At 39.8% G+C, this 21,871-nt stretch overlaps 1 protein-coding gene across 1 annotated transcript in view; it reads left to right on the plus strand.

Annotated features, from left to right (window-relative positions):
• The first annotated feature begins 783 nt into the window (after positions 1–783).
• Positions 784–21,871, plus strand: part of PLEK (pleckstrin) — a 29,043-nt gene continuing 7,955 nt past the window's right edge. The window contains exons 1-6 of the mRNA XM_037527518.2: positions 784–901; positions 11,324–11,479; positions 11,732–11,913; positions 13,527–13,618; positions 17,163–17,347; positions 19,573–19,677. Of these exons, the coding sequence (XP_037383415.1) occupies positions 860–901; positions 11,324–11,479; positions 11,732–11,913; positions 13,527–13,618; positions 17,163–17,347; positions 19,573–19,677 (762 nt within the window). The 5' untranslated portion in view covers positions 784–859. The remainder of the gene's footprint in view (positions 902–11,323; positions 11,480–11,731; positions 11,914–13,526; positions 13,619–17,162; positions 17,348–19,572; positions 19,678–21,871) is intronic.

Here is a 21,871-nt window from a genome sequence, read left to right on the forward strand (position 1 = left end):
AAAAAATAATTCTGTGGTCAAGTAAGTTTGGGAAATGTAACACCAAATACTGTTACAATGGTAATATCTGCTGTAGTACCCTCAGCAGGGCTTTAAGATGCTATCCAGAAGGGAAGTTGCCACGATGGAACCTATAAAGTAGTTTCTCAAACAAGCCTTATTATGGTGGATGTCTTTTTACAGGCCTTCTGTTGGCTTGTCTTTCTGTGTGATTCAAGGTTCTCAGGCCCAATGCACAGCAGCAGCACCCGCCCACCTTTTACCTGCTTTCTCTTTTGAACCTGCGTTCCCCCATGCCTACGCTAGAGACTTACTTACTATACTTGCCCCTGTGGGTTTCTTGTGAAAACAAGGGAAATTAGATAGGCTGAAAACCACTTCACAGCATACCGGCACAGACCTGGCTTCCATTTAGTAGTAATCTTTGTTACGCTAACCAGTCAGTTCTGAATTGCTTGAGCATTTTTATAAGCATTCACAGGATCTCGAGAATAATACTTTAAGCCAGGACAGTTTCCACCAACAAGGTTTTCTTCCTTGTACCTTTTTTTTTTCTCTTTAGGAGAATGATTTTTTTGTGATAATAAAAATTTACCTTGGGTAAATATTTGATCTAACCATACCTTTAATAAGTCTCCAACATTAGCAAAGAGTGGGTTATTTGGTTCTGCAGTTCCTTATTCTGATCTTCCAACCCCAGAGGGGAAGAGGATGTGATCATGCGATAACCAGCATGACGGGAAATTGTGAAAGGAACCTCACTATAAAAAAGCAGCCGACAACTACTTTGGCTTCCAGAGGAGATTAAGCTCATGGGAGGAGTTGTCTGAGAGTGGACCCTGCTGTCTGTCCATCTGACATGGAACCAAAGCGGATCAGAGAGGGCTACCTTGTGAAGAGGGTAAGCAGAAGGGCATCCAGGAGGGTATCCTGGAAATAAGGTTGGCGGGGGGGCAGCTTTGTACTCTTTATCCTCTAATTTTAGGTATATTTAATGCTAAACCTACTGGATTGAAATAGGGGAGTATTACAGCACATAGAATGTTGGGAGTGGGGTGGTAAGCCAGGACATATACTGGGGCATTCTGGTTCTGAAAGATGAACTAATCCAGCTCAGGGATCAGCAAAGTTTGGTCTTGTGGCACTTTCCAGATGGCAGGGTATGGAAAGTGGGGACCTTAGCAAAATCCTTCATCATTTAGAGCATATTTTCAAAAGCTACACATCTGTGTTATGTTAGAATATTTAAACTCTTCTGCTTTAAATGTTACTTGAAAAGACTATTGGTTTGTTATTTAAATCCCTCTTCCCCTTTTTTATTTTTGGAGGTGGGCAAGAAGAAAAATTTTAAAAATGAACTATTAAAGCAACACAGTAATTGTGACTAATTTCTTGGGCCATCTTTCTTAACATTTATGCTTTTTTTTTTTATTGGGTTAAAACTTCTTCATTCATAATTCTCAATGAATTGTAAAATGTGTGATTGACATGGCAGGCCAATGCACCCTTTAAATGATTAGGACATTGGGACACAGGTATATTAAAAATGCTTAGTCTCACTGGTGTGGCATCAGGACATTGAATTTTGTTAGCACTGTTGCCTTTACTTTTGGGAGCAGGCACATGAAGCATCATTGGGAAAGCCCCTAGGAGGAGCATTCATACACAGGGCTTGTGGGCAACACCTAAATAAGTGAGTACATTTACACTGACCCAAGGAGCTCAGCGTCCTCTTAGAACGGAACTAAAATTCAGTACATTGTGAATGTACAGCACTTCAGATAACCAGTTTATTCCTTGAACAAGAACCTGATGCAACTATTTTAAAACCCATTCATTGTTGAGCATTTTAGCCCAAAATGTTCTACAAGTGTCGAAGCTAAACAGCATACATTGCCACTTGATTGTGTTTTGATTAAAGTTGGAAGGGGCCTGAGATCATATGGCCTCTTTCCCTCATGTCCAGAGGAAAAAAAAAGAAAAACAAAACAGGCCTTGAAGCTCGGTGACCACCCACGGCCACAGGGGAAACACAACCTGACTGTTGTGTTTCTGGCTGGTAGCATGGAGTTCTACCCTATACACCAGGATTTTCTTAGAGTGTATCTAATATAAGTTTGGCTTGTTGTATATATGTGGTAGTGAGAGTTATGTTTATTGTGTACCCATACTTGAAAACCCCAAATTACAAAAAATATAGAAAGCTAAATCTTTAATGAGTCTGCCCCACCAGAAAATGAGGATGAAGCATATGGATTTAAGTCAATAAATATTTTTAATCAATGAAAGTAATTCTCTGAGATTATTTCCTGAAAAAAAAATCTAAAAAATGTACCTAAAACATGTAGTGATATTTCAATTGATATTTCCACATTTTTTCATATTTTTCAGGGATCTTTTGAACATCTAGTTGTAGTATATTAAAATTCTCTAATTTTTCATTTTAAAGTAATATTTGGTTCGGAAACACTCTCCTTGTGGGCTGAAGAACTATATCTAAACTTAAAATTTCCCAGTGAGGTGTTAAAGTTCTTAACTTCTTTAGAGGTTAAGTTCCATTCAGTTACCTTATGTCTGTTAAATTAAAACTGCATGTCGGGAACCTGTCACATAGTAGATGCTGCGTAAATGGTAATGACTGTTAGCATTAGTGTCGATATGTGGTTCAACAGATCAGGGGCCCTCCTTCGATACTGCTGGGGTATGTATATATTGTATATATTGGTATATATACCTGAGCTGGTTGCCAAGTTAATAGTGAAGAAAGGACCATGAAGATCTTTATTTGTCATCCTGTTAGTTGTCTTGACTATGGTTATGGACCTTAAAGTATGACAGATAATAATATAAGAATCTACCTCCATTCAGTTTTTTCTCCTGTATAGTTGAAGATATCTGGGTGTTATTTTAGGAAATTATTTTATTGAAGATAAGAGATTTTGGGTTGGAAAAATATAACAGAAAATTCTGGTACAAGGATTTTATCATGTCAGATAAGCCTTAGTGTAAAATCAATGGCACTGATTATAAAACATTTCTGCTTTTTTTCTGTACGAGATAACTGCTGACATTCACAATTCAGGGTTCTTTGCTTTCTACCCAAGATCTTTAAATAGAGATGATAGTAAGAGGAGGAAAAATATATGGTTCTGTCATTTTGCATCTTTTTCAATTTAAATAAGAGCCAGATTTCCTGGTCTCAAGTCTTGTCACTTTTGATGTGGCGAAAAAAAGAGAATTTAGAACTTACCACATCACCACTAGCCATTCTATGAGCATTCAATCCTAACCACCCCCATGTGATAGTATCCTTATTTCCATCTTCCAGAGAAATCTGGGGCTCAGACAGAAATGACTTGACCACAGTCCAACAGCTGATAGGAGGACACCCTGGGATTCAAACCCAGGTCACCTTACAGCTCAGCCCACTGTCTCATTGGTCCCATACAGCATTCAAAAAGGGGGGCTGACCAAGACAAGCAAAAGCAAACGTCAGAGAAATTTACCTGAACCAGAGTGAGGCTTGATAAATTATATTGTGGCAAGATTGGGTTTAGTAAACTCAAACTTCCTATCTGAGCAGGGGTGATAAAAAATAAACATATTTTGGAGGTCCTTGGAAACACACTATTGACATGGATATATTTATAATCATAGCTTAAAAGAGAGAGGAGCAGATTACGTAACCTTAACTCCTCCACCATTGTGTCACAAACCAGCTTCATTTCTAGAGGTTTTTGGAGCAAACTTTTGTGACCAAGTCAGTAAGCACTTCTCACACCAGGCCTGACCCAAAGAGTGGGTTAGGGATTTGGGTGTCCTAGGAGGCTGGGAGAAACCCAGTAATTGGGGATAGGAAAGGAAAGAGAAGGACAAGGGGCTTGAGCAGGCAAGAAAAGAGTGACACTGAATAGTGGTAAAGGAGGAAAGTTTGAGGGAAAGAGAGGGCAGTACTCAGGTATCTTGCCCAGGAATTCTTTTGTGCAGCTACTTAAAACAGTCAACAGAATCTTGCACTCTTTGATTTACCATCATCATAATAGCTAACACATGTGGTGCTTACCCAGCAGCAGGCACAATTGTAAGCATTTAATGCATTTAATACTTACAATGACCCTTCCAAGTGGGTACAAGTTATTTTACAGATGAGGAAACCGAGGGATATAGGCAAAGAGACTTGCCCAAGCTCACATAGCTAATAAGTGGCAGAGATGGACTGGAAGGCCCAGTGTGACCCCCATGTCTCACAGAGCTGTGCTGAGCCATGTTACGTGTGGTCCTCACAGGTTCACATTGCTGCAATTTTCTTTTCCAAAGCACTGTTGCTCTCATGGGTGGTGCTTAGCAGAACATTCTGCCAGAATGATGTCATCGCATTACCCATAAATCTGTGTAATCTTGTCGATCTACCTATATGATTACCACTTTTTTTTTAATACTTACAATAAGCTAGCCACTATCTAGCACTGTAAGCTTATTATCTGATTTAATCTTTTCAAGGGACGTGATACTTCATTATCTTCATTGTATAGATGAGGAGACTGATGTTTGCAAAAATTAAGTAACTGAAATTTGCAAAAATTAAGCAACTGGGTTAAGTCCACACAGCCTGGCAGAGGCAAAATGGAGATTTGAACCCACATCCTTCAGAAGCTAGTGACCATGCTGTTAAGCACTCTGTGCCATTGCTCTCTTACTTAATATGGTTTTATTGAGAAATTGTCCAATCTAAAAGACTTTATTTATGTAAAAAAATATAAAAGATTATCTTCTTTACCGTTAAAGAATTGAAATAGATACACGATTACCATTTATTTAGGATATTATTCAAGTGATTTTAGAGATGAGGCTGGAAATCTAGATGATATGATTTATGGTGAAGCGGAAATAAGCACTTAAATTAACACCCCACAATGACTTAAAATATCATGTCCCATGAGTGTGGGAGAAGAGACAGTACTAACCCACAGTTCTGCTTTAGTTAGCTACATAGGTTTGGTCATAATGTGATTTTACTTTGAATTCCAGCTATAGGTCAGCAATGAAAAGAGAAGTTTGAGGTTAAGGAGAAGTTAAAGGAGGTGTCTTCACGCTAGGGGAGGTGTCTGGGAGGAGCTCTAAACACCAAAGTTGCCCCAACCCTCAGCAATGGGTTGTGTCATGTTTCTGTGAAGTGGCATTTACACAGGAAGGCATGGCTCATGCCCCCGTTCATGCACAAACTGAACTGGAGCTGTTCTCTCTCCCATTAGGCTGGGAGCCCTTCCAAGTAGAGACTGTCTTGTTCATCTTTATACCCAGACACCCGGGCCTAGAAGCATAGAACTGCTCTATTATTATTTGTTGAATGAACATGTCTCAGAGAAAGAAAGTTGCCTAAAATAAAGTCAGAAAAACCAAGAAATCAAAATTCCTTGTTACATATGTTTTTAAGATGCATGTATTTTTGGATGGTAGGTCAGCCCCAAAAGTTGACAGTGGCATCTGAAAATAGAAGATAAAGGGTTGGTGGGGTCAACAATCTTTTTGGAATATATGTGTAGAATCTTAGGGTTGAGTGGAGGGTAAGTGTTGAAGCCAGTATTTAATGGGCCTTCCCCTTGTGGTCTGCATTTCTTTTATTAATCTGTTAACAAGCATGCTTGAATAACACCCATGTCAGAGAACTCACTCACTTCCTCCTTTAAGTTATGCAGCAATCTATTACTTTCTGAAAACACTTCTTGGGACTTCAAAACTACAACACCCTTAATAGTGGATCTGTCTGTCCCTTTTAGGGGTAAAATGTAGCTTGTTCTTTCAACTGTTCTTTCAACAATTCCCCAAGAGAGATACCATCTTGTCACTCTCTTTTGAGCAGGCTCAAGGTTGTTCTCCAAATGTACTTAATAAGAATAGATTTACAAGGAATAAGGAGTATTTATTGAGTGTGTATTATGTTCTAGATGTGCCATATGTGATTTATGTGGATTTTAAATTTAATTTCCCAATAACCTTAAGAAATAGATGATAGCATTATGTGCATTTGCCAGATGGAGAACACAAGATTAAAAAATTTCCTCAGGCTCACATGGCTTAGAATGTGGCAAAGCTGGAATTTGAAGATAGGTTATCCAGCTCCAGAGTCCATGGACACCTATTGATTATGTCCATTTCAAGTCAGAATATTACTTTTTCACTTTAAATCCTGTACTTCTATTTATACAGCCTAAAACTATGACTTCAGTTTTTTTGACAGCCCACATCAAATGGCTGACTCATAGAGCTCCTTCCCCTCCCCCAAAAACTTCACCCATACATTTTATAAATCTTAAACAACATCTTATTAAAGAAAAAGATTACATCTTATTTAATTTTAATTTGCAATTCTTCAAATTTATGGAAATAGTACATTTTTATGTTTATTGGACCTGGGCATTTTCCCCTTATGAAAATTATCTATATTATTTTCTCACTTAAAAAAATTGCAGAGTATTGTATATTTCTTATATATAAGAAATAGGAAATAAGATTATACAATCTTATTGATTATAAAGAGTTAAATACATTAAGAATATTAACCTTTAATTATATAGAGCATATACAAATATCCACAAATTTTTATTTGCTTTTCAGTTGTTGCAGGGCTTTTGAATGTACAGAAATTCAATTTATATACAGGCAAACCTCTCACACTGAAACATTATTCTTTTTTTTTTTTTTTTTTCACTTGAAACATTCCTTTATTCTGCATTGTATTGTCATTTTATCAGCTTGATGTACAGTTAATGATTTGGTTTCTAACTGTTTTCAATTTTAAGTTTTAGATTTATGTTTTTTTTTTTTTTTTAAATTTTTTTTATTTTTTTTTTTTAATAAATTTTATTGTTATATTCCCCATACAATTGCAGCCCCCCCATTCTGACCCCAATCCCTCCCCTCCCACCCCCGCCCCCCTAAAAGTGTCTCTGGTTCATAGTTTTTTGTTGATTTTGATTTTCACTTTCTTATAGTTATTCATTTTCCTGGTCCCTTATTTAAGTGAAACATTATTCTTTTGGTGTCATGCAATGTGATGTTCTTATGCACTAGGCTATGCCATTCCGGTGATAATGAAATTATTCACTAGGAAAATTGAAATCTGAGTCAGCATCTAAAATCAGCCCATTATGACCTGTACTTGGATAGGTTTTGGTCTCTAATGGGAAAAAAACAGACATGATTTTCTCTGGCTATGTCTGTCTCTTTCTTTTTTTCTTTTGTTAAAGATTTATCTTTATTTATACAGGAACTGGGGTACAAGCCCACGGGAGGGTGAGAGAATTCACCAGAGACAGAGTGGGGAGCAGAACAGGCAGATTGACTGAAATATACTGCTGAGGGGAGCAGAGGGCACGACAGGAGAGGTCTGCCACACCCATGTGGGAATCTCCCCGGCCTAATGGGAATCGAACCCTCACTGCAGAGGCTGCAGACGGCTTCACAGCGCAGCGCTCATCCCTGTTTCTTTCTCTATAAAATCATTAAATGTGTTAATATTATTATCATAAAATATATTATTTATGATAACGTATATATAATAAAAATATATTATTTATGATATAACATTATTTTTTAAAGATTTATTTATTTATTTTATACAATAACTGGGGTACAGGTCAGAAGCATGGGAGGGTGAAAGAGTTCACCAGAGACAGAGCAGGGAACAAAACAGGCAGACTGACCAAATACACTGCTGAGGGGAGCAGCGGACGAGGCAGGAGAGGTCTGCCGTGCCATGTGGGGTTCTTCCTGGCCGGCAGGGAATCAAACCAGCGCTGCAGAGGCTGTGGACAGCTTCGCAGAGCGGAGCTCAACCGCTGTGCCACCAGGGAGGCCCAAAAACATTAACATGTTTCATGATTTTATGTATAGAGTGTGTCTGTTTACATAATCATAAAATAATGTTTTAGTGATAGATACATTTTACAATTCTGTATATACACATGTATACATGCAAAGATGTGTGTATGTGTGTATATCTATGTATATGAGGTTATACATAAGTTAACTAAATGGCCTAATGAAATTGATTTAGATCCCAGATTTTTTTTTATATAAGAAACAAAATGAGGGCCTCCCCAGTGGCACAGTGGGTTTGAGTGCTGCACTGTGAAGCTGTTCACAGCCTCTGCAGTGTGGGTTTGATTCCCGGCCAGCCAGGGAGATACCCACATGGCATGGCAGACCTTTCCTGTCTCGTCCTTTGCTCCCCTCAGCAGTGTCTTTGGTCCATCTGCTTGTTCTGTTCCCTGCTCTGTCTCTGGTGAATTCTCTCACCCTCCCATGCCTCTGTATGTACCCCAGTTCTTGTATAAATAAATAAATCTTTAAAAAAAAAAAAGAAACAAAATGAAGAAGGCTTCTGAGAGGAAATGGAGGGAAAAACACACAATTGGGTATTAGGAAACTGGGATTTTAGTTCCAGTTCCACATTAACTGTTCAAACATACTGGGTTCTAGTTACTTAATTGGGCTTCAGCTTCCTTAGCTTTATGACGAGAGTCTTGGTAGATGATCCTAAATGCTTTTCTAGCATGGACATTTCATGATCCCACTTCCAAGTTTGTCCTTGGGTGATCACCAATAGGGAGGGTCAGAAAGGGATAAATACAAAGCAGGGGAGGGGCTGTTAGGTAATTCCAGGGAGAAGCTGGGGCTGCAGTGTTGACTGACAGGAGTTAGACCAGTCCTGTGTCCATTATCCTAACTTAACTACAACTGTCAAACCTTGACCAGGTTTCTACTTTACGTGTCTGCTTTCTTTTGCTTGCAGAATTGATGTGTCCTCAATGCTCTTAATGACCCTGAATCTATATCCTCTGAGTGCTGACATACCCCTAAGGCTACATCTTAATTAGGAAACCACAAACTCATTTTAAGCAGTTGTCTCTGAAGTAGCATTACTTTCATTGCCTCGAAGGAATGCAGTGCTGGTTGACCTCTCCCAATTTATTGCAATTCCAAGGTCAAAAATTCTGAGTGACTCTGACAGTTACTTATCTTCTCCAGGTCTGAGATAGAAAGTAAATCTTAGAGGTTTTGGCAGTCATCTAGCCCAACATCTTACCCCTAGATCTATGCATATCTTTTTTTTAAAAAAGATTTATTTATTTATTTATACAAGCACTGGGTATAGTCAGAAGCGTGGGAGGGTGAGAGAATTCACCACAGCCAGAGCGGGGAACAGAACAGGCAGACTGACGAAATACACTGCTGAGGGGAGCAGTGGGAGCGGCAGGAGGGATCTGCGTGTCATGTGCAGATTCCCTTGCCGGTGGCCAGGAATTGAACTGGCACTGCAGAGGCTGGCGGGTAGCTTCGCAGCCCAGCGTTCAAACGCTACGCCACCAGGGGAGGCCTGATCTATGCATATCTTTTATTATTTTCAATTATTTTAATAGTTTTCTTAAGTAGACTTGTTTATATATTTCCCCAAAAGGATATCCTAAAATTTAATACATTGTAGTATCATGTATTGTTTATTATTTTTTCATATTATTTTGAAAAATTGCAAATCCACAAAATAAATAGGAAAACTAATACAATAAGCTATGTCCAATTTATGTAGATTTATCAATTTTTCATACATGGCCACATTTGTTTTTCTCCCTCCTTATTTCTAAACTTACATATAAATATATGCACTTATATTCATGCTGAGATATTTGAGTAGTTATAAACATCATACTATCTCACTTCTAAATATTTCAAAATATATCTTCTAAGAATCAGTACATTCTGCGCAGTTTTCCATGTTGGATGCTCCATTTTGCTCTCTTGCAAGTCATGTGTAAGAGTTCCAGTTACTATCCTTGCCAACTCTTGCTCTTTCAATCTTTTTAAATTTTAGATCCTCTAATGGGTGTGCAGAGAGACATCTCATTGTGGTTTTCATCTGCATTTCCCTGTTGAATAATGATGAGTACTTATTCATATGCTTTTTGGTAGCCTCCTTAATGAAGTACCTTTTCCAGTCTTTTGCTCATATAAAAAATTGATTGTATTTTTCTTCTTGTTTTGTAAGAGACCATTATATTCTTTTTTTAAATAAATTTTATTTTTATATTCCCCGTACAATTGCAACCCCCTTATTTTGACCCCAATCCCTCCCCTCCCTGCCCTCCACCCCCCATAGAGTGTTTCTGGTTCATAGTTTTTTGTTGATTTTGATTTTCACTTTCTTATAGTTATTCATTTTCCTGGAGAGACCATTATATTCTGTGTATGATTCTCGCTTAGACAGACATAAACTAGAAAGACATTTGATTGACAGAAATTATTTCATATGTTGTCATAGTGTGGATCTTGCCCATTTGTTGAAAAGGAGAACTAATCCAGTATTTAGATGGATAGTTATTCTGTTTCTACAGAAAAGAGATAGTGTACTTTAATTAGAAATTTTTTTTTTAGTAACTTGGACAGCAAAGAAAGGAAACAGAAGCATTTATCATTTTGCAGTCTTCCTTGTGGGCAACTGGACCTTTATATAGAGGCTGTTTGTATTTAAGATAAGAAAAGGATGTGTTGGGACAAGGATGATAATTCTATCTTGTGGTAGACATGAGAGAGCTACATCTTGAGTCCAAAGATGAGAGGCAAAGAGAATCCTGATCCCCTCTTTTTTCAAAGTCTTCCCAAGATATAGACAAGTAAGAGACGTCCTTGAGCTAGTTGGAATGGCTAATTTATTGCTAATGGGGTAGTTGGCACTAACCCAAACTGAAAATTTCTTGAGTAAGGATTTTTCTAAAGACCACATTAACAGGGTTGGCCTCACTCTGGCATTACAGATCATCTTGCAAGTGATTTTCACACAGCATTGCCATGCTGGCACACAAAAATGGCCATCTGAGTTGATTTTTGTCAGTTTTATTCAGATAAATTCTGGTTAGACTAAGGGATGGAAGTAACTGTGGCTTGCATCCACCATTTTTTGGTCTCCATGTCCATGGCACACATAAATATTGGTCGGTGACAATTTCTCAGTGAGTCCAGCCTCTGGTGTCCACAACTAACTCAGTCTGAGTTGACCCTGGAGATAGAATCTATTTGTCATCATGAATTGAACTGAACACAATGGACAAAAAAGCAGAAAATAAGCCTGAAATACTCAAGAAAGAAAGTAGAGGTCTATGCTATATTCTCTTGGTAATGGCCCACAAGAGGCTTCTTGGATGATTATAGATATGCACACATTTTATCTAATTTTTTTTTTTAAGTTCTGGAAGAAAGGCAGTTCCTTTTCTCCTGAAGTCTGCTTTCCTGAAAACACTGTTACCCAATTTTTTTATTGTCACTACAGGGGAGCATTTTCAACACCTGGAAACCCATGTGGGTTGTATTGTTAGAAGATGGAATTGAATTCTATAAGAAGAAAAGTGACAACAGCCCCAAAGGAATGATTCCCCTGAAAGGAAGCACTCTGACCAGCCCTTGTCAGGACTTTGGCAAGAGGATGGTGAGTTGGCATCACTGACTATGACAAATATCACATCAGACACTGACCTTTGAGTTGTGTGGAGCCCACAATCCATAGTGTGAATGGTGCTCTCTGGGCCAGTCCCTCTCACCACTGCCTATCACCCACTTTTGACATTTGGGTCTCTTGTGGCCAAGCACTTCCAGAACAGGGCGGGGTTACTGCTGCTTGGTAAAGGGCCTCCGCCTCTTGACTGGAATTATTCCTAATGGGATGTGTTTTGATTTTTAGTTTGTGTTCAAGATCACTACAAATAAGCAGCAGGACCACTTCTTCCAGGCAGCCTTCCTGGAGGAAAGAGACGGCTGGGTTCGGGACACCAAGAAGGCCATAAAATGTATTGAAGGAGGCCAGAAGTTTGCAAGGAAATCCACCAGGAGGTCTATTCGACTACCAGAAACAATTGACTTAGGGTGATTTTCTATGTTTCCTTTCCTTCACCCTTTCTTTTGTCTTCCTTTGGAGGAAATCTAACAGATCCTCTTCCAGGGCTTGCTTTGCTCACCTTTGATGGCTGTATCTATACTTCCAGCTCAATACTAGCGTGTGTGTGAAGCAAGATGCTCACTTGGGTGTGAGGGAGTGATTGTGGCTTCTCTAGTGCCTAGCAGTTGAGGAGAGAAGGTTGATGGAGTATAAATTCCCTTAATTTGGTGTAACCTTGGCAGAGAGAGAGACAGAGAGGGGAGAAGAGGAGAAAGAGAGAGAACATCATTACATTTATGAAGTACCCATAATAAGTTAGTTTTGAAAGAAAGCTTCAGGATCTGTAAGTAGGTAGGAAAAGGCAGGGGTTGTATGTCCAAACATGTAGGGTTTTAAGTGCAAGTTTACATTCACACTTTCAGTCACCAAAGGCCAACCAAGGTGTAAGCTCATTCTGTGCGGAAACCATTTGTGCTCTGGCCTGGTTTATGGCCTCTGATGTTGGTTGACTTGGACTTGCAGATGATAGTTGTTGCCTGAATGTTGTCAGAGGCCCATAGGGTAAATTCAGCCCTGGTGGGTGGGCGTAGTGGGGGAAGTTTCTTTCTTCCTATATGTTTCATGACACCTATCATATGAACCCTTTTGTTTGGGGCTCTTTACTTTTTGCTAGTTTTGCTGTTATGTTGAGCATACCCTAAACAAGAGCCCTGTCAGGAAGAATTCTATATTACCTGCCTAACATGTCCAACAAGATGCTGTTTTATAAAATTGGGTCAGGGAGTCCCTGCGTGGGGACCAAAACATCCCTCTGCAAGCTTAACACAGGAGATGGCATGTCAAGTATAATGAACTTTGCACATTGAGCTTGGCGAGATCAAACACCAAGGAAGTTTTCAGTGAAGACCCACAGAGAGGCTCCTGGTCTAAATGCAACACTGGGTGGGTTCGCCACATGGCCACATTTCTGACCACAGATGTCAGAGCCATGTGGGAATAAGACTCTTGCTCTGTGGACCACAGGATATATGAAAGTGGTCTTCTGTGTTGTTCTTATGATTTCCCCGATAAGGCTATCTTTACTACTTCAAAGAAAAACATGAGAACTATTTAGCCTTATAATTTTTAGACTAAGAGATAAGTCTAAACAAAATGTTCACTTTTTTGGACGCAAGTGAGTATACCAGATAGTCTCTTGAAGGATACTTAAAGAACTGAGGAGGCTTAAAAATCTAAAATGTGTATGAAAAACTGGCCCTTGGAAACTTTAATCTTTAGCACCTAACTGGGGCTCAACACTCCATTTCAGGCACCTGGGGTTAAATCAACAACTTGGTGCATTTAAGAGACAGTAATACCACCTTAGTATGTGCTGTTGAATGCTGGGAATGCCACAGAATTCTGCAAATATAAGCTAGTTAAAGTCAAATATAAACTACTTATAATAGATTACTTATAATCTGTTGGGAAGATGAGGCTCAGGAACCCCTGGGAAGAGGAAACTTGTACTCATGGTCAGCCTCTCCATGGTGGCTGCTCCCAAAGAGAAGTCTGCAGTCTGAAATGTCCCCACTCACTGTCTGTTTTCATCTCTATTCAGTGCCTTGTATTTGTCCATGAAAGACATAGAAAAAGGTGTGAAAGAACTCAACCTAGAAAAGGACAAGAAGATTTTTAATCACTGCTTCACAGGTAAGAAAACTTTCAAATCTGAAATGGGACAGCTGAAATGAGGGGCAACATGGAGTTCTCCCTCAGCCTAATTTCTGGTGTAGAGAGTAAGAAGCATGGTTGGTGGATGGAGTCACAGAACCCTGACCAGTGAACATGAAAATGAACTTCACAGCATGGAAACAGAAGACAGATTAGAAGTGAACTTTCTTGTTCAAGATTAAGTTTCAAAAGTTCCAGTTATGTCAATCAAAGGATCAATTATTTTTCAATAAGTGACATTATGTTGAAATAGACAGAGAGTTGAATAAGATGAGACCCTTAGTATGATAAACAGAAATCAATATACAGTGTAAGATTCAAGTGACAATTTTAGGGATGTCTGTGGCAGCAAAAGGTAAGGCATTAAATGTTTAAGAATTTGGCATGTTAACTGCATTTACCATGGTGATCATTTTGAATGTGCAAAAATATCAAATTGTTATGTTACATCAAAATAAATATAATATTATATGTCAACTATATCTCATTAAAACAAAAAGAGTTTAGGTAGACAGTGTAGTGGTTGAAAACATGTCCTTTTGTTCATATCCTGGCTGAGCTTCTTACTAGCTGTAAAACCTTAGGTCAATACTTAGCTTCTCTGTGCTCACTTTATCTGCCTACAAAATGGGGATTATCACAGCACACTTACTTTATAGACTTGCTGTAATGTACTTGGAGTAATTCCTGGCATAGACTAAGTTCAGTATGGTGCAAATTCTCAGTGAACTTACTATGACTAAGAGGCACAAGTCTGCACAATCAGTTCTGTTCAGAAAAGAGAAAGAATTCAGCTGGTTGTTGAGATGAATAGAAGGTAGTACCTAAATTTGACTTTGAAAGGTGGGTAGGATTCCATTAAATATTTATGGGAAGGAATTCTGATGAGGAGGCTGAACAAAGGAAAGTGAATTCAAAGTTTTGTTGCAGAGATATTTATAATATGCATCCAGCAAAGAAAATGGGAAGCTTGATAGGGCTGGTGGCTCATTAGGGGGCAAAATGGGATGTACATACTAGTACTAAGCTTGTCAGCTGCCTAGTACCTTACTTATGGTGACAGGAAAGTTTAAGGGAGGAAAATGCCGAAAAGACCACAGATATAGAATCTGAAGGGATGCACGATTACTAGATAATACATAAAAATGGTCTAGGTCAAGACTAAGAACGTTGAAGGTAATAGACATAGTTTGGGATATTAGGGTACTGTTCTACGGGAATTCAACTTCAAAGAATTAAGGCATTGGCCCACTAGCACCAGAAAAATCAAGACTGAGATGTATATCAAGACACCAAGCCATGAGCAGTGGCAAGGAAAACTGACAAAACAAAGGTCCTAACTCTAGCAGAACTAAGGTCTCCAAGGCAAAGCCTTGAGTGTGAGAATTGGGGAGGTTCCAGTATAGATCTGGGTACAAGGTCCAGGCCAGGTATTTCTTGTGTAATGGGCTTCTGAGTCATGGAGAGTTGTGATAGACTTCCTAAGTTCATCCTGTTGAAGTTCAGGGTGAGTTTTTGAAATTCCCAAGAATGGAACTTTCATGTGGATGTTGGTTGGTCTCAGTAGGGTAAACAAATCTACAGCTGAGACTGGGACTAGTCACTTTTGACATGTGTTGGACGTTGAATATCAAGAGACAGGGAGACCATGATAAACTTGTCTTTCAAGCTATAGCATGCGTAGCTAAACAAACATGGAATCTAGGTGAAGGCACAACGTAAGAACTCATGCCTAAAATGACTTAAACTTTCTGAGTCTTAACTTTCTCATTCTTAGGATAATAAGAATGCTCTACCTTTTTTATAGGGTCATGGTAAGAATTAAAAGCAGAAATACAGGGCCTCTCTGGTGGCGCAGCGGGTTGAGCACCGTGCTGTGAAGCTGTCTGCAGCCTCCGCAGCACCAGTTCAATTCCCGGCTGGCCAGGGAGAATCCCACATAGCGAGGCAGACCTCTCCTGTCTTGCCTGCTGCTCCCCTCAGCAGTGTATTTCAGTCAGTCTGCCTGTTCTGTTCCCCACTCTGTCTCTGGTGAATCCTCTCATCCTCCTGAGACTCTGGTCTATACCCCTGCTCTTGTATAAATAAAATTAAATCTTAAAAAAAAAGCAGAAATACAGTATCCATTTATCTTTCGAGAAATAAAATTCGGCAATAGCTATTCATAGATAGAATTCACGGAAGGCTCATCAATCAGCTGCTCTCACTCCTCTTCAAGGATGGCACATACTACTGCTTTTGCTTTGATGATGGGGAACTTGCTGGCTGTCACATTGACTCTCTAGTTGACTACATTTGTAAAGAAAATAAATGCCTTTTTAACACAAAGCTGCATTTTAGTCTGTTAATAATCCAACTGATGTGTTAATTTCATTTTATTTTCTTTGCAATCCACTCTTGAGGCAGAAACTTGATTGGCTTCTCAAGGTGCCTGCTGGCCTCTGCCAAGGTGTGACATTCAGTACAACTGTGATATAAAATTTTAATTTAGAAAATACACATCTGATTGTTGTTTCCTGTTTCCTGATGGGAAACTTGCCTCATTACCAAATTTGTTTAGTTTCTTTTTTTAAAGATAGATTTATTTATTTATTTATTTACGTCAGAAGCGCGGGATGGTGAGAGAATTTACGAGAGCCAGAGCAGGGAGCAGAACAGGCAGACGGATGAAATACACTGCTGAGGGGAGCAGCGGGCTTGGCAGGAGAGGTCTGCGAGCCATGTGGGAACCTCGCCAGTGGCGGGGATTGAACAGGTGCTGCAGAGGCTGCGGGTAGCTTCACAGCCCAGCGCTCAACTGCTGAGCCACCGGGAAGGCCCACGTTACCAAATTTCTTGATGTGTCATCAAAGCTCTCCTCATTCACTCTCTGCCTTCCTCTCCCTTTTGTCTCTTTTGCTTTCTCCTACCCCCACTCTGCACTGGGGCTGCTTCATTGCCTATGTGCCTCTGTTCACACTGCACCCTCAGCCTGTGTTGGTTCCTCTCAGCTACTGCCCCATGTGCTTGGCAAACATCTACTCATTTTAAGCGTGGGTTCAATGTCACTTCCTCTATGGATCTTGTCCCAAAGTGCACACACAACTCCCTTTCCCCTGCCCGCCCATCATGCAGATTTGACCCAGTAGCTTCATTGCAGTGACCCACAGCTATGGTCTTATTACAACACCTACTTGTCAGCCATCTCTCCCTTTAGACTGCCTGAGCAAGCCTCCCCAATATCCATCATAGTACTTAGTATCTAGTAGGCACATAATAAATGTTTGTTAATGAAATAAATAAGTGGGTTAGTAAAAACTATTTCTTTGATGCATGTGTTGTTCCTTAAGAAGCATATAGGTATCACAACAACAATAGCAAAAACCTTTACGTGGATCCTTTTGTTTCTTGTTATCTATCCCACTGACTGTTTTTCCTTCTTGAAATAACAAGGAAGATTAGATAAGCCAGACACTTTGGTCCTCTGTCAATGGCTTGTTCTTTGGTATGGAGAGGTAACCTTCTTTCCCATGGTCCCATCTAGGTACCTGTGTCATTGACTGGCTGGTTTCTAACCAGTCTGTTAGGAATCGCCAAGAAGGTCTCATGATTGCCTCCTCACTGCTCAACGAAGGGTATCTGCAGCCTGCTGGAGATTTGTCCAAGAGTGCAGCAGATGGGACAGCTGAGCACCCTTTTCTGGACAACCCTGATGCCTTCTACTACTTTGTAAGCTAAAGGAGCTACCCATCTATGCTCTTTGTCTTAGAGCTGCACCGGGCAGATTACAGATTGATTTCAGGTCATATCCACACATGTAAAAGAAAGAGCTCAGCCATTCAGAGAGTTGTTAGATAATGGGGGATGGAGGGAAGGAAAGACATGTCAGATGAGGAGAACCAGGAGACACCCCAACTCTCAACTTGACTGCTGTCCCCCTCCACAATGCCTGCTACATCCAATTGAATCAGGTTAAAAGAAACTATTGTTTATTTATAAGAATAGCTGTCTATACATATATTTCTTAAACTTTAATATATCAATTTTTTTTAAATTGAGGTACCATTGGTTTACAACGCTTTAAGTTTTAGGAGTATGACCTCACATCCCTTCAAATGTCTGCTGCTCTACCACACCCTATACCAAAGTTCTAATAACCCCCCTCCCACCAACAGCCAGTCAACCCCCTAAACCCATTCATCCTTCATTCTGCATTCTACTCTTTCCCCTTTGGTAACCACAATTTTGTTATCAGAGATTAAGGGTTGTTTTAGTTTGATCATTTGTTTTATTTCTTTATGTTCCATTGGTGATTGACACCATCCAGAGTCTTTCTCTTTTTGACTTATTTTACTTAGCATTATCTCCTCCAGTTCCATCCATGTTGTCACAAATGGCAAGATTTCATCTTTTTTTATAGCTGAGTGGTATCCATTGTGTATATATATTACATCTCCCTTATCCAATCATCTGTCAATTGGCACTTAGGTTGTTTCCATATCTTAGCTATTGTGAATAATGCTGCAGTAAATATCAGCGTGTATGTATCTTTTTGAATTAGTGTTCTCATTTTCTCAAGATAGATACCTAAGAAGTGGAATAGCTGGTTATATGCTAGGTCTAGTTTAAACTTTTGAAGGATCTCCATACTGTTTTCCATAAAGGTTGCACCAATTTATATTCCCACCAACAATATGCAAGGGCCTTTTTTTTTTTTTTTGTACACCCTTGCCAGTACTTGTTTCTGGTCTTTTTGATATAATGTATCATCACAGGTGTGAGGTAATAACTCATTGTGGTTTTGATTTGCATTTCCCTAATAATAAGTGATGATGAGTGTTTTCCATAGCCATACCTATTTTTATCCTAAGCAAGAATTCATTTATTAAAATTTATTAGCCTCTAATACATGCCAGGCATTCTCCTAGTCAGAGGATATACCACAGTGAAAAAAAACAACAGGTAAAAATTGCAACCCTCCTAGAGTTTCCTTTTTATAGAGAGAGAGTCATATAATCACAGAGTGATTGTATTTTTTCCAAATATACCTTAAAATATGTGACTCAGTAGAAAATGTGTTCAGTCATGTCACCTCCCAATCATCTTGTGTACTTCCCATGATAGGCTGACCACAAATTGAGGAACATTGTATTATTCAATATGGAACTGATATTGGTCCATTTCCTCACAAGGGGAAATCCAGCAACAGTGGATTTCTAGGGGGAATTTGGTAGTTTTTTTGTTTCTATTTGTGGTCCAACACAAAAGTTAGGAAGCTACTTAAGAGAACCATCCTGCTTACAAAACTAAGTGACTGTCCCAGAGAGAGTTTCATTTCATTTTGGGGGAAGTTTTACTGGCAGTAATTTTTTTTCAGGCCTTTAATCTGGTTGTGGGATTCTAAAAATACCCACCACAGAGGCTCCTCTTCTTCTGTATGATTTATTTCTGCATATAGTTGTGCACACCTCTATTCCCTCCTGATCTTAGAGGATGAGGCTGGATACATGCTCTTGGACTCGAAGTAGAAGTAGCTGAGAGACAGTGGTCATAACGGAGATAGATTGTGCAGTGTCTTATAAATTGGTCAAACCTGCCCTCAAAGGTTGTGGCCATGAAGTCCCAAGAGAAAGAAACTTTTGGAAGAAGAAATGTCCTGAGCTAAACTTAGAATATAGCTTGGGGAACATATAGAAATGAAAGGATATTGACAAGATCACACCTGAGTGGAGTAAAGAGAGCATCTAGAAATCAGAAACAAGCGTCTAAAAACAAGATAAAGGAGGAGGGGAAATAAGCTAACCAAGGACAGCTTTGGAAGTTCAGGTTGGAATGTGAACCACAGAGGAAAGAAGAACCGACCCAGTGACTGGAGGTGGGGGAGAGGTATAGACCGTAAAAGTAGTGATATGCCTTCAACTGGTAAAATAAACTTGTGTTTGGTTTCCCAATAGCCAGACAGTGGATTTTTCTGTGAAGAAAATTCCAGTGATGATGATGTGATTCTGAAAGAAGAATTCAGAGGGGTCATTATTAAGCAGGGGTGTTTATTGAAGCAGGTGAGTGGCCACCTCTATTCTTTTCTAAGCGTTACTCCTCATCAGGTTCTTTCTATTTCTGAATTACCAAATGGTGTTTCATTTATTTGACTAGTAGTCAACTAGGAAAAAAAAGAACCCACAGAAGGAAAGACTGACAAATAGCTAAGTAGATGATCAAAGTGGCATTAGGCCAGGAGGACCAAGGCCACAGGGCAGAAGATGCAACTTGAATTAGGGAAACTCATCTGTTTTCAAAATTATGGGAAATCATGCTTCAAGGAAAATATTGCCCTTTTGTTAGCTGGAGAAAAATTGATGAAGATGTCATCCAAAAGACAGAGATGTTTCATAGCAAAAGTACTTCCATTTGCTTATCTCTCTTCCCTGCAAAGTAACCAGGAAACAGCAATAGACCACGTGAGTGAGATGAACATCACAAGAGGCAAGAAGCATCATCCAGTTTGTGCAGAAGATACAATGAGACCAAAAACCAAGGCTTGCCTGTGGTCAACTCTAAAGAAGCAGCAAAAAGAGAATGGTCAAGTCCTGAGGACAAAGACTCAGACCTGGGGGAGTGGTCATATCAGTTACCAAGCATCCATTTATACAGACCCCAGTCAGTCTGGAGGCTAGCACTGGGGTGAGCTGAAAAGTTCTACTTAGTGACCAGAAGCCCAGGCACATGATGCCCAGAAATAAGAGAGTACAAGGGCTGGAGCTGAGCGAGGAAGCCAGGACAGACACCTAGTAGAGGAAGAAGTAACCGGAAGACCTGGGAATATTCAGGGTGAAACAAACCGATACCAGCACCTGATGGCAGACCCCAGAGCTGCTTTACTTATTTGTTTTTTAAAAAGATTTATTTTTTATTTACACAATAGCTGGGTTACAGGCCAGAGGTGCGGGAGGGTGAGCGGATTCACCAGAGACAGAGCGGGGAGCAGAACAGGCAAACAGACCAAAAGCAAGTCTGAGGGGAGCAGCGGGCGTGATAGGAGAGGTCTGCCTCGCCCCAGAGCTGCTTTATATAGAGCCCAGGTCTTGCCTTCCTGGCCATGCCAGGAGATGTCTTAAAGGCGCTGCTCAGTTATGAACAGAGGAAGCCTGGCTCTGTGAGATTTCTGTGCACAGTCCATGTGTCCCATGGGACTGGAAAATTTGACTTACCTCACACTAGGACCCTAAACTTCCCTCTGAGTGATTCATGGGACAGACCTGGAGGGAAGATCCGAAGTTGTGCATTTAATGACTTGTAAAAGGAAGGACTTCGTGATACAGTTGAGATGATGATCAAAAACTGGCTGAGAGTGATGGGTGCCTGAGGCTGTGGTGAAGATAATAGGGACTACAACAACTTCTAGGTTTTTCTAACTTTTCTTTACCTGGCTTTGATAGGTACACTTTAGCCTTAGCTAGTCTAGTTGGTGTACATTTTAATCCTTAGAAAACTCAGAAAACTTGATCCAGGCCATTTAAACCAGTTTCTGCATTTTAGTGCTTCCTAAGCAATTCCATTATGTAACCAGGGCTGAGAACCAAATGCTAGTCTTTTCCTCAAAGTGAATTATCCTATTATCAAAATACCGCTGTTGAAAGTCACCTTTATAAAGCCTCCTTTTAACATGTAGAAAGCAAATATCCATGCATTCAGGAATTCTGTTCTTTAACAATATTCTTTGTGCTAAATTTTTTTTAGGGGGCAAGGAACAAAAACTTCTTCTATTTGAATTGAGTTCCTTTCAAGTTTCCAAATCTCTTAGCTCAGTGGTTTATAACCCTGGTTCATACTATAATCACCTGGGGAAATTTTTTAAAAAGTCCTCTTTTAGAACCTTAAAAAGGAAACCTTCTTGGGCCTCCCCTGGTGGCGCAGCGGTTGAGCGCTGGGTTGCGAGGCTGCTCACAGCCTCTGCAGTGCCAGTTCGATCCCTGGCCACCGGCGAGCGTCCCACAAGAAAAAAAAAAAAAAAAAAAGGAAAACCTTCTTGTGTCTAGTATTGGGAGTTAGCCAGGATTAGCCTGCATGGAAGGCTTGGCATGAAAAAGGACACCTGTGCCCCATACCTTGCAGATGGGAAGTAGATGTGCTCAACTGGAGAGTGGTCTCTTCCCCACCACTTCTCCCTCCCAGGGGAGATAATTGTACTTGGGGGACATAGTGAATTCAAGAAGGAATGGACTGGATTATATCATATATCATCCTTTTAAATAT

The sequence above is a fragment of the Talpa occidentalis genome, unplaced genomic scaffold, assembly GCF_014898055.3.
Source record: "Talpa occidentalis isolate TD23 unplaced genomic scaffold, MPIMG_talOcc4v2.1 talOcc4.5, whole genome shotgun sequence".
Lineage (NCBI taxonomy): Eukaryota > Metazoa > Chordata > Mammalia > Eulipotyphla > Talpidae > Talpa > Talpa occidentalis.